Here is a 13,278-nt window from a genome sequence, read left to right on the forward strand (position 1 = left end):
AAAAATTCAGCAGATTTGTACATTAAGAAGTTACCAGCTGAGCCAGACAGCATCTGCATCCCCATCCATGCTAAAAGAAGTTTCTCACCCAGAGGGTGGTGAGGCACTGGCACAGGTTGCCCAAGGAGGCTGTGGATGCCCCATCCCTGCAGGCATTCAAGGCCAGGCTGGATGTGGCTCTGGTCTGCTGGTTGGCGACCTGCACACAGCAGGGGGTTGAAACTAGATGAGAATTGTGGTCCTTTTCAACCCAGGCCAGTCTATCATCCTATGAAACCTGTCAGGATGGCACCAAACGGCAGGTGCAGTTCTGTGCCAAGGATTACAGACCCAACAGTGTGAGAAGCTGCTTGACCAGCAACGTGCACAGAGGTGCACGGCTGGCATACTAGAAATCACATGGTACTTCCCCCAAACAGCAAGTCCTCTTTTGCACAATTCTACTACGAACGACCGACCTGCAATTAATCAAAATGTAACAACACACAGTCATACCAGGAGTAGAGCAAATAATAGCCGAGTCTGTGTGGCTGTGTTTTGAAAACAGTCCTGATGTTATACTTCCAACCTGGGGATAAGGAGAAGCCAGCTTCTCTCCCCAGAGCAACTTTATTGCAAAGATGTGTTCCTAAAGGACAGGGAAATTAATCCACATAAAATAGACCGCGTAGCTTCCATTTCTCCTTTTTCTCTTTGAAATCTTTGCTCCAGATCTTTAACACTGAACGCCGACTCAGTTTTACATTACGGTGCTATAGAACAGCATAGGAATCTGAAATGGCGCACGAAATGGAGGAGGTGCACCAAAAGCAGCAGCCTTACGTCGTGTCTGAAGCTCAGAAAACCCAGCCCTGCTCTAAAAGGTAAAACTGCCAGGGAGAAAAAGCGCCGTCCTCACACAGTCACACAGAAATAAAATTAAATAGGTAAATAATTAAAAAGCAACAACAAAAAAAAAAAAAAAAAAAAAAAAACCTGAAGATCGACATCTTTCAAAAGATTTTCTTGAATTATTTCACGTTTTAACAAATATTTTGGTAATGAGCTCAGGGGTTGAGTAAAGCCCTAAAAAGGAGAAACTAAAGGGACCGCACCCGGTCAGCAGTCAGTAGGTAGAGAAAGGAGCACGGGGGCATTCCTGAAGGGTGCGATGGAAAAGCGGCGTGGAAGTGAGAAGGTTTGCCATCGGGGAAAAAGGGCGATGTTCAGAGTTATGCCAAAAAACGAAACCAAACTAAAAAGCAGAAATAGATGAAGAAAGTTTTCTCGGCTTAAAGCCTCTGAATATGTTGCACATATTTTCTCAAGAGCTGGAAAATCCAGCACCTTAATGTTAGATTTTGAAAAGCTGTGAAATAGAGGTTTCTTGTTCACAGAATCACAGAATGGCCAGGGTTGGAAGGGACCTCGAGGATCATGAATCTCCAATCTCTCTGCCACAGGGCAGAGCCACCAACCTCCCCATTTAATACCAGAACAGGCTGTTCATGAAAGATGGCATGAAACGCCAAAACCAACAGCAGTAAATATATATAGATATATATATATACACACACACACAAAAACAAATTTCCAATTCGCCTGATTTAAGCAAAGCATAGATAATAGCCATAGATAATCTGAAAATATCCCTAAAATGTCCTCTCTGACACACACCCCTCCCTTTAGAAGACATAAAAGATAGGTGCTTTTGTTTTTTTCCCCCCGCTCCATTTTGAGACATGCAGCCATCAGGAAGGAAAATAACGTTCTGCACGACCAGCTCGAAGGTCACAAAAAGCAACGTGCCGCTCGCCGGGCAAACGATTCCCTTCCTTAAGAGCAATTAACAACGAAAACACACGATGAAAGGAAAAGAAATGAGAAGAAAAAAAAAAAAAAAAAGGCAAACAGGCAGAATATTTACGTTGTTTAACAGATAGCTGTAGATTTCTGCAGATTAAAAGAAAGAAAGAAAGAAAGAAAGAAAGAAATAGGCCAGGGCACGCAGCTTTGTCGCACTTCGCAGCGCCTCGACAGACAGCCCGCAGTTGCCGGCAGCTGCACAGGACCGCGGCTCCGAGCAGCCCCCCGATATCGCCTGTGGGGGGGCATGGCTGCTGCCCCCCCTGCAAACCTCCATCCCTGATAACATCCCCCCCACCGTTCTATTGAATTAAGCAACTTTATTTCCTATTTATGGAGTCATCTCCTCGAGAACGGTTCCAAATAAAAGCTAAAGGGGGCTTATTTCTAAGTTCATTATTTACGAAATGAGAGCCTTTATAAGTCCAAATTTGCTTTTTATTCCCCCTCCCCCCGCCCTCCCCCCTCTGTGAAATAGATTGCAAAGCTACCATCTTCCTGCAAGCTATGCCTGGAAATGCTGCATTTAGGGGTTCAAGCTGCCAGAATTCTCGCATGCTACCTATGGGTCTCTAACGCCATTACATTTCATTTTGAGAGCAGTAAAATTAAGCAAAACAAAATTTTCACCTTTTCGGATACATACACTTGCCTTAGAAATACTCCCTTCTTTTAGAACCTGATTTTCAGTGCGATCAGACTGAAATTCGGACTATCTGAGACCAGAGTGGTGTGTTAAACCTCCATCTCCTCAGTAAGAAAGTAAAAGGAGAAAGAAAGAAAAAGCCGTATTTAAAGCTAGTGCGAAAACAAGGAGAAAGACAAACAAAACGAAGTGCCACAGTGCCCGAGCCGTGAAGGCTTTTCTGTTTTGTCGTTTGCTTTTATTTGTATCTTTCTTTCTTCCTTACTACACTGCATTTACTTCTAGATCAACAGTTTTATATTTGAGATTTGTTCTTTTAGGGGTCAGAGCTCGTGGTTTCTTTTTCATGTACTTACTGCAAAATGAGGGAACTCGGCCTACTAAAAATACAACAAACTAAGTGCTTGGAGATAACGAGCAAAACCGGGTTTTGTTACTGAGATTCATTTCATGTGTAATATTCCAAGGTTTGTGAGCCAGAAAGCACTGCTGGTGATGCAGCTGGGAGTGGGCAGGCAGAGCTGCTTTGCAGCCACTCCTCAAGCCTCACAGTTCAGCAGATTTATGCTTGTGGAGTATTTCATCTGCTGTTTTTTTGTTTGTTAGTTTTGTTTTCTTTATGGTTTTTTTTTTTTTTTTTTTTTTTTTTTTTTTTTTTTAAGATCTGCATTTAGTTTTCTTTTTGAAAATATTTCCATGCAATTATTTATGCAGTCCTTCTCTTCTAACTTTGCCTACACAGCTCCACTCCGTGCTCCCTAATGAAGACGGCTGTGAACTCACACAGTTCTCTGAGAGCATTTTGCAATGCGCTCCCCATCTTCTCATCAGAACCAGAAGCTTTTTTAGTTTTTCTTTACACACCCAATTGTGTGTAACGGCCGAGGCCTAAGCTGCGCTGTGCAGAGTCACAGCGACCCACTTTTGCCACCTGAAATCGGGGAAATGTCTCTAAATCCTCCGGGTTTGCATTTCTGCCCGCTTACGGAGAGGAAAAGAGACGCTCGCTGGGGACGGCCACGGTTGTTCTGTGCCCTCGGAGGGGAGAGATCACAGATGGCGTGATCAGAGCTGCACTGTTCTGCTTTGAGTTATGCATAGGGGAAGAGAAATTACTTCTCAAAGAGGGAGAAAAGACAGATATAACCTGCCGACCACCTGCTGCTTTGCCAAATTGCATTTGTATTTAGAAAAGAAAAAAAAAAAAGGGAGAGAAAGAGAGAAAGAGAGAAAGAGAAAAAAAAAAAATAGAAAAAGAAAAAGCTTTAAAAAAAAAAAAAAAAGAATGGAAGAGGGGGAGAGGAGGACGCACGAGGGCCCTGTGCCGCCGCCGCTCGGCCCTCCCGGCCCCGCCGCCCCCCGCCGTACCTGGACCGGGTGCTGCCCCGGTTCCTCCTTCTCAGGACCCGGCGCAGAACGCGGCGAAGCGGCCCGGAGCGCCGCAGGACAGCGGTAACCCCGCGCAAGATGCGCCGAAGCAGCGAGAGGGACAGAGGCCGGCGGCGAGCGCGCCGAAAGCGGACGGTGCACCTTATCCGAGGGGACATGGGAGCGGGAGAGCCCCCGGAGAGCCGCGATGGAAATGCGTTCCCCCCGCAGGGCCCCGGTCTTAAGTCGGCCCTCTCACTCGCCATTCATTGGAGAGGATTTCTTTTTCCTCTTTTTTTTTTCTTTTTTTTTTTTTCTTCTCTCTCTCTCTTTTTTTTTTTTTTTTTTTTTTTTTTTTTCCCTTTCCGCGTGGCTAACTCCGTCTCATTCCGCCTCTCTTCCCCGCCCCTTTCTGTCGGAACACCTCCCACTGCCGGAGCTCCCGCCTCGAAGCGGGCGGGCGGCGGAGGATGGGGCGGGGGCGGCCGTCGGCCTTCTGCTCGCGGAGCTCCGCCGCTGAACGGGCGCGGAGGGCGGCCAATCGCAGGGCGCCTCCGGGCTTTCAAATAAAGCCCTGACGACACGTCCCTTGCCCTCTCCTTTACCTCCCCTCCTCCCTTTCCCCCCCCCCCCCCCCCCCCCCCCCACTTCGCAGGCTTTCCTCGCATAACGACCATCTCGCTCTTTATTATTATTATTATTATTATTATTATTTTATTCTGCGGGCTCTAGCTCCCCGCGGTGCCGCTGGAAAGGATGCAGGTTGCAAACATTCGCGCGTCCCCGCGAGCAGCACCGTGGCTGCTATAGCGGATCGCTGCCGCTTTAACAGCCCCGGGTCAAACCCCGGCCCGACGAGCAGCTATTTCCTCGTCACATGGCCATTTGAACGCGGCGCGGGGCCGTTGCGTAGCGGAATGAGAGATGATAATTACAGACATAAAAAGCGGATCTCATCCCTCCGCGCCAAGTAGCAGAAACGGGTAATCGGCTGTCCCTACCCTCGCCCCGCTCCCGGTCGCGGTCGCGTCTCTCCGTGCCCCGATGCTATTTCTGAAGGGGCCGCAAGCAGCTCGCAAAGCGGCGGTGGCTGCGCCCGGGGGGTGCGGTACCTCCGTGCGGCTGCGGGGCCGCTGCTGCGGGTGCGTCTCCGCCACTTCGAGTCGTGTCGGGTCGGGTCGGGTCGGGTCGGGTCGGGTCGAAGAGGTGGGGGTGCGCAAGGACTGCAGGGAGCCAGCGGGGGGGGGGATGAGCGGGGAGAAATGCAGCTGTGTATGTGTGCGTGTGCAGTCTCTCCGCCTCTAGCGCACGCCTCCTGCACCGGGCTGGACAAACAGAAATGACAGCGATACGGATGGGAGCCTGCTTGTGCCTGGACACGGAGCAGCCTAACGGCAGAGCTGCGGAAAGGGCATCCCGTGATGCTTTCCCTTGGACAGAGTCCTATTTCGAGCCTGGGAAACGAGTGACTGAGAACGGCCATTTCGAAACGAAAGCGGCTTTTCGATAGAGGCTGTTTTGGTTGTTTTTTTTTTTTTTTTTTTTCCTCTTTTTTTTTTTTTTTTCTCCTCACTTACCCTCCTCTGGCGACGCGCACCTCAGCCCCGAAAGCCTCCGCGGGACGCGTGTGCGGCCAAAAGATCCCAGCACCCCGGCGCTGAGCCCCGGCTCCTGCTGCTGCCTCGCGTCAGAAGCGCGGGCTGTGAGCCGCGCTTAACTCAGCGCTGTCGGGGCGCGCTGGAAATGTTCCTTGCCGCTGCCGCTCGCTGCTGACAACTGCTGTTATTTCCAGGGAGGGCTTCCAGCTTCCAGCACGAGGACCATCCGCCCGGTGAGTTCCCGTGCCGTGGGCCGGACGCGGGTGATGCTCCCCCGCCGTGTCGCGAGGCACAGCTCCGGTTATTCACGCTGTTGGCTTCTGATATTCTGCGAGGGCGGCCTTGGGGCGCCGGGTATTACTACCGGTTTTATGCGTTGCTGCTCTTGCTGTTCTTTCCTTAACGCGAATATTCTCACAACGAGAATATTTTAAATCGAATTCTGGTGATCGGCGAAAAGGATCTTTTAATAGGAATCCTGGCCTGACGGAGGTCAGGAGAGCGACCCATCAGATCCTCACTATTACATGAAGAGCAGCCATCGGGCTGAGCTCCGTCCCCAGCCCCGTTTTGTCCCGCCGATCACCCCGCAGCCGCGCCCGGCACTGTCCCCGTTGGCTCCCGGCACCGATACACAGCAGCGTACAGCCCGAAGAAGTATCACCTTACGTTGTGTTTTCTTATCAAGTGCTTGCTACATAAATACATGTGCATAATAAACACCTTAGGCATTCTCATGCAAAGCAAGTGTTTCGCATTTGTTTTAAATTTAATGTGAGCTTCTGTACATCCTTGCGAGCATAAATAGTGAACACAGAAAAGCACAAACATATTACATATATAAATAACCGATAAGCACACGTATAGGCTTGATGTACCATCGCGATGCTTTCATACACATGCTCTGAACGTTTTTGTATCCTCATTACATATATGAATTAAATTCATAAACGGCAAAACTTCATATCTACGGACTGTCCGTTTACACACGCTAATTATGAAGAGCAAATTGCACGAGATCACGTTGTGATGATTATATATTCCAATAAGTTACACTTACTAGTACATTTATTATCTTTACGACTTTTATGTGAACGAGGCGGAGGCTATGAACGCAAATCGAAATCTTTTTCCTTCGAACTCTCTCCGGACGCTTTGCGGAGCGCACAGAGCTGCGGCGCGGGGCTGCTGCTGCCCGATCTGCCGCTCCGGCTTTGCTCTCCGTCCCGCTGACACACAAAGGATGCGGACTCACGCAACCGCTCGGCTCTCCCCGCTGCGGCGCATGGCTCCTCCGAGAGCGGACCCACTGCAAAACCCGAACTTATCGGCGTGGTTCTTTCGTTGCCATACTCGCCGGTTTCGGGCAGCCTGGAGAAATCAGAGACACATGAAAGTCCGAGTTTTAATTTTTAGTTCCTTGATGCTTTCGTTTTGCAGCCATGGTGATTTCCTTCAGAATACTGTAAACTCGCAGCGGATCGGAGCAGGTCACCTGCGCGTATTCCTTCAAGCGAGGGTGGTGGCGGGCTTACAGAGGCACAAATCGCTGTTTTCTTCCCGTGCTTGTTGACGCCGTGAGAAGAGCCGCAGATGCACCACGGGCTCATTTACCAACATGCCGCAGCACCTTGCGTGGTTGGCGGGAGGTGTTTACCAAAAACTTCGTTCCCCGGTATTCTGATTTTGCAACGCGGAATGGTGGGCCCCGCCGTCTCGTTCGGCTTCAAAGCTGCGGGGGAAAGCCGCTTCGTGGGGACGAAGGCGGGGCTCGGCAGGGGAGAGGGAAGCTTCGGACTGAGGCTTAACAGAAAGGTCGGACACAAGGCGAAGGGAGCAATTCCTTCATCTCTTCACAGTGTTCGAACTCCCGTGCGAAAGGGGAAGGCCGGGGGGGGGGGGGGGAGGGTTGGTTTAAGAGCAGGGCAGCACACAGACTCGTGTAAAGAGCAGCTTGCTAAAATCCACACGTCCCTCTTAATCCCTGCTGCATCCCGTGGGAGCACGGTCCGGACGCCGGTCAATGAATCAGGGGAGGGGGGCTCGCGGCAGCGCCGGCGGCCGCCGCAGGTAGCAGGCGACCGGGCCGTGCGGGCCCCCGGCCGCCACGTCGAGGGGGAGGCGGCCGCGGCCGTCGGGCAGATCGAGGCGCGCCCCGGCGCGGTGCAGAACCGCCAGCGTGTCCAGGAAGCCGGCGCGGGCCGCGTCGTGTGCGGGGCGGCAGCCGGTGCGCGGGTCGGGCCGGTTGGGGTCGGCGCCGCGCTGCAGCAGCAGCTCGGCCACCCGCGGGCTGCCCAGCATCATCACCTGCGGGGGGAAGGACGGTCACAGCGTTCTTCAGCGGCGGGCTCTCCGCTCCGGCCTCGCAGCATATCAGAGGAGGCGGAGAGGCCGCCGAGGAGCTCCAGGGGCTCCTGGGGGAACGGGGCCCGGCGGTAGCGCGGGGCGGCCGCGGAGATCCAGGCGGCAGCGCGGCTGAGGACGGAAGGGAATCTCTCGTTTTCCATCGCGCACCTCCACGCAAACTCGCGCGGCTCCGAGTCGCGATGGCCACCGCGAAACCGCGCCTGCAGAGCGAGGCTGGTCATCGGCTTCTTCTCGGAAACTTTTAGCATAGGGCTCGGGAGAGCAGGGAAGCGTTGCTGCCCATAGCCTCGCTCCCTGAACTGACCAGCCTGATCAAGCACAGGAGGCACCACAATTGATGTCAGTTGCCCCTGTAAGAGGACGGAAAACGAAACGAATCTCGACTCAGCTAGAACAGAAGAAAGAGGAGGAAAGAGGTCCAGAGGAGTGGCTCCAAGGTCTAGGAGAAGTACCCCTGAGTCCAGGGGAGGGGCCCTCAGTAAGACCACGGTCACCAACACCTACGAGGGCAACAAGAAGTCCTGACAGAGGAAGAGGTGAGCAAGATATTGTTACCCTTGTTGATTGATCTCTGAAAATGAACGGAATTCAAAGTCTGAGAAAAGACTTCTCACGTCACCCAAATGAGCCTATTGCCACTTGGTTACCTCGATGCTGGGACAATGGGGCCAACAGTGTGTGGCTTAGATGGTAGAGAAGCTCGCCAACTGGGTGGCATTGCTAGGGACTCAGCCATTGACAGAGGCATTGGTACATGCCAGAACCAGGCCTTCACCCTCTGGAAGCAGATGCTGTTAGCTGTAAAAGAAAGATGCCCCTTCGAAGATGATCTGATGCCTGAGAAAAAGAAAGAGACACAATCGTTTCTGGGCATAGTGGGTTTTTGGAGAATGCATGTTCCAAACTACAGCCTCATTGTAAGCCCCCTTTATTATGTGACGCGAATGAGAAATGAGTTTACATGGGGCCCTGAGCAGCAGCAGGCTTTTGAGCAGATTAAACAGGAGATAGCCCGTGCCGTGGCCCTAGGACCAGTACTGATGGGACAGGATGTGAAGAACATCCTCTACACTGCTGCTGGAGAGAACGGTCCCACTTGGAGTTTGTGGCAAAGAGCCTCAGGAGAGACCCGAGGCCGACCCCTGGGATTCTGGAGTCAGGCGTACAGAGGGTCAGAAGAGTGCTACATTCCAACTGAAAAGGAGATCTTAGCTGCATATGAGGGGGTTCAGGCTGCTTCCGAAGTAGTCGGTACTGAAACACAGCTCCTTCTGGCAATTCAACTGCCAGTGTTGAACTGCATGTTCAAGGGAAAGGTTCCTTCCACCCATCATGCAACTGATGCCACTTGGAGTAAGTGGGTTGTGTTGATTACGCAGCGAGCACGGATGGGGAACCTCAGCCACCCAGGAATCCTAGAGGTCATCATGGACTGGCCTGAAGGTAAAAAGTTTGGAACATCACCAGCAGAAGAGGTATCTCATGCTAAAGAGGCCCCACCATACAATGAACTACCAGAGGATGAAAAGAAATATGCCCTGTTCACAGATGGATCGTGTCGTATTGTGGGAAAGCATCGCAGATGGAAATCTGCTGTGTGGAGCCCCACACGACAAGTTGCAGAGGCCACTGAAGGGAAAGGAGAATCAAGCCAATTTGCAGAGGTAAAGGCTGTCCAACTGGCCTTAGATGTCGCTGAACGGGAGAGGTGGCCAATGCTCTATCTTTACACTGATTCATGGATGGTAGCAAATGCCTTATGGGGGTGGTTACAGCAGTGGAAGCAAAATAACTGGCAATGAAGGAGTAAACCTATTTGGGCTGCTGAACTGTGGAAAGACATTGCTGCCCGAACAAAGACTATAGTTGTAAAGGTGCGCCATGTAGATGCTCATGTGCCCAAGAGTTGGGCTACTGAAGAACAGCAAAATAACCATCAGGTAGATCGAGCTGCCAGAATTGAGGTGGCTCAAATAGACTTGGACTGGCAACACAAGAGTGAATTATTTCTAGCTCAGTGGGCTCATGAGACCTCTGGTCATCAAGGGAGAGATGCAAGATACAAATGGGCTAGAGACCGAGGGGTGGGCTTAACTATGGATGCCATTGCACAGGTTATTCATAACTGTGAAACATGTGCCATCATCAAACAAGCCAAGAGGATGAAACCTCTGTGGGAGGAAGGGCGATGGCAAAAGTACAAATATGGGGAGGCATGGCAGGTTGATTATATCACCTTGCCATGATTTCGCAATGGTAAGCATTACGTGCTTGCTATGGTAGAGGCAACCACTGGGTGGCTTGAAACATATGCAGTACCCCATGCTACCGCCCAAAACACCATATTGGGTCTGAAGAAACAAGTCCTGTGGCGACATGGCACCCCGGAAAGAATTGAGTCAGATAATGGGACTCATTTCAAAAATTCTCTTGTAAATACTTGGGCCAAAGATCATGGCATCGAGTGGATTTATCATATCCCCTATCATGCACCAGCTTCTGGTAAAATTGAATGCTACAATGGGTTGCTAAAAACCATGTTGAAAGCACTGGGTGGTGGGACATTTAAGCATTGGGAGAAGCATTTGGCAGAAGCCACCTGGTTAGTCAATACCAGAGGATCTATCAATCGTGATGGTCCTGCTAGCTCCCTACATACTGTCAAGGGAGATAATGTCCCTGTAGTACATGTGAAGAACATGTTGGGAAAAGTGGTTTGGGTCCTTCCAGCTTTTGGGAAGAGCAAACCTCTGCGTGGAACTGTTTTTGCCCAGGGACCTGGGTCCACTTGGTGGGTGATGCTGAGAAATGGGGATGTTCAATGTGTACCACAAGGGAATTTGATGCTGGGGGAGTGCAGCCAGTAATTCCATATATACATAGGTTTATGTGTGCATGTGTTTAATGTTTGGTAATTATTGTTTGTTTGTATATATATTAATATATATATATATATTATATTAATTATATATATATTAAGTGATGTAGAATAAGGGGTGGAATGCACGGTTCTGTGATTTTTGGTTTTTGGTATTCCACATCATAACATCATGTGGGGCACTGGGACTTTAACTGTTAATGCTCAAGGTACCTGCCCGGAAGAGAGGAAGAACTGCATTCCCCAGGGAACCTTGAGATCAGGGAGAGGAGGTTTAACTCCTGGCAAGAGCGTTGTGGTGAGGCCTATCCACCTTTCGGACATTCTCTCTCTCATTATATTTGATTTATTAGCTTCAATTCTGATTATATTGTATTATAGTGTGTTCTCTTGCATTCCGATAATATACTTAGTAAATTAGTTTGTTTCTCCTCAGATCGGTGCTGCTGTTTTTAATTATTTTGGGGTCCCCTGTTTCCTTTTTTTCTGGAGGCGCAGATCTGCAGACCCCTCCGCCCCGCTCATCACGGAACCGGGCCGAACCAGCCCGTAAGCCGTTGACACTCCCACTGCGTTCGGCCCCGAGTCCGGGCAGAGAGGAGCGCCCGGGAGCCTCCGAACACACGGGCGGTGCGTGAACCGCCGTTCTCCCAGCGCCGTGCGTTCAGCTCGCGGAGCAGATCTGTGCTGCACAAAGGTGCCAAAAAAAAAAAAAAAAAAAAAAAAAAAAAAAAAAAAAAACCACGTCGGAGGGCGGTCCCAAATCCGCGCCTCTGGAGAAATGCAGCACCGACATTTTGTAGGAGAGAGTTTTGCAGGCAATGACAGCGTATCTTAAATACAGCTTCTGAGAATTACCCAAGTTTCGTTTTATTTTGAAAATTTAAGAGGAATCTGTGTAGAACGGCCAGAGACATTAAATCGGCTTTATAAATGTAGTTTATATTCCTGCGGGCGCTTTTTTTTTTTTGCGTTCACAGCAGTACGATTCAGCTCCTCGAAGACTGATGAGTGTACGTCTGCCGGGCTGCCAGGCAGGGCTGTGCACTGACTGGTTCTGCTTCAAGGAGTTTTTGAACAAATCACAAAAACCACTGATTTATTTATTTCCCCCCCGAATATATCATGAAAACCACCGTACTACAAGGATGATTATTTTGAAAAAAGAAAAAAAAAATTTAAGTGTAGTAGTAGTAAAGTATAGCAGACAGTAAAGCAGAAGAAGCCGATTTGATGGAGAAGCCTGAATATGTGAGAACCACCGTACTATTATTGTTGTTGTTATCGTTATTTTGGAAAAAGATAGAAGAAATAGTAAGTGTAGTAGTAGTGAAGTATAGCAGACAGACAGTAAAGCAGAAGGTACCGATTTGGTGGAGGGGTAAGTCTCTCTGAAAAGGTGACTCGTTACTTGTTATTGCACATTTAATGTGAGATGAGCATTAAGGCTCTCGGTTTTGATCATCCTATGGTTGATAACAACGCGATCCAGGGTTGCTGAAACTAAAACCCTTTTCTTGCGGCGGTTGTAGACTTTCCCCTTTGCACCAGGCTGACAGGAACCATGGTGCCGCTCTGGCTTCAGCACAGCTGTCGGGGTGCGCCCGACGCCGGCACTCAGCCCGGGGCTGCCTCCGCGCCCGCCGAAGAGCCATTGCCCGGGAGGCGGCCCTCAGCCCCGGTCCTCTCATACGGAGGGCCTCTCCGTCCTCCCTACCTGGATGGGGGTCCGGCCGAAGGAGTTGACAGCATTGGGGTCGGCCTCGCCGTCTAGCAGCTCCCTCACCCGTTGCAGATCACCGCGGGCGGCGGCGTTGGCTAGCTCATCCGCAGCCGTGCGGGCCGCTCTCTGCGCCATGCTCGCCCAGGCCCGGCCTTGTGTCCGCGGGCAGCGGGGCCCTTCCGCCGGCCGCAGCCGCCGCCCTTCCGTCCTTCGCTGCCCTCGGCTGGCGGCGATGCCGACCCACGGTGGGAGCCCAGTCCATGGGAGCGCGCGTCTCCGCCGCTCCACGCCTGCACCACCGGCAGCTCTCGGCGGCGCGATCCGGCCTCGGAGCACCAGGCGATGTGCCGTCGCCGGAGGCTCCTCCACCTGCGGGGCCACGGCTGTGCCCGAGTCGCCCGCCGCTTGTTTTCTCCCCGCAGTTGGTACCGCTCCGCCCCGGCCCGCCCCAGCCGTGCCCGCTCCGGTCCGGCCCAGTCGGCTCCGCCTCACCCGGCGGCTGTCAGCGTCATCGCGGCCGCCCCGACGGAAAGAGGCGGCCATGGGGCGGCGCGGCGGTGCGGCCACTGCTCCCCGCTGCCGAGGCGGCCGGGCGATTATTCCGTGTCGTCGTTCTCTCTTTTTTTTTTTTTTCTTTCTTTTTTCTTTTTTTTTTTCTTTCCCTTTTCTGTATTTTTTCCTTTCTTGCCTTAAGGCAGCGGCCTCTTATCACGTGCTTTACCACCTCCAGGGTGCCTACACCTCCTCCGGGTACACATCAGTACGGGAGCCTCGGCACATCCCTCCCGCTTCTTTTCTTAAATTGGAAAGTCTTCAGAGCTTTGCTCAGTGCAGCGGCACAGAGCTGCCGTCA

The 13,278-nt window shown here is 51.4% G+C and overlaps 1 protein-coding gene across 1 annotated transcript; it reads right to left on the reverse strand.

The window, feature by feature from the left end:
- Nucleotides 1-7,485: 7,485 nt before the first annotated feature.
- Nucleotides 7,486-12,560, reverse strand: CDKN2B (cyclin dependent kinase inhibitor 2B). The gene is made up of 2 exons (XM_048932108.1): nt 12,420-12,560; nt 7,486-7,764 (listed from the first exon to the last, which is right to left on the reverse strand). Exons 1-2 carry the CDS (start codon nt 12,558-12,560, stop codon nt 7,486-7,488), a joined length of 420 nt encoding a protein of 139 aa, XP_048788065.1.
- Nucleotides 12,561-13,278: the final 718 nt, after the last annotated feature.

The sequence above is a fragment of the Lagopus muta genome, chromosome Z (genome assembly GCF_023343835.1).
Source record: "Lagopus muta isolate bLagMut1 chromosome Z, bLagMut1 primary, whole genome shotgun sequence".
In the NCBI taxonomy this organism is placed as follows: Eukaryota; Metazoa; Chordata; class Aves; order Galliformes; family Phasianidae; genus Lagopus; species Lagopus muta.

Excerpts from the sequence above, each read along its gene's own strand:
- CDKN2B (XM_048932108.1), bottom strand. The coding sequence starts at position 12,560 with ATGGCGCAGAGAGCGGCCCGCACGGCTGCGGATGAGCTAGCCAACGCC. Across the intron at positions 7,765-12,419 it reads TCGGCCGGACCCCCATCCAG|GTGATGATGCTGGGCAGCCC; the intron begins GTAGGGAGGACG and ends TTCCCCCCGCAG.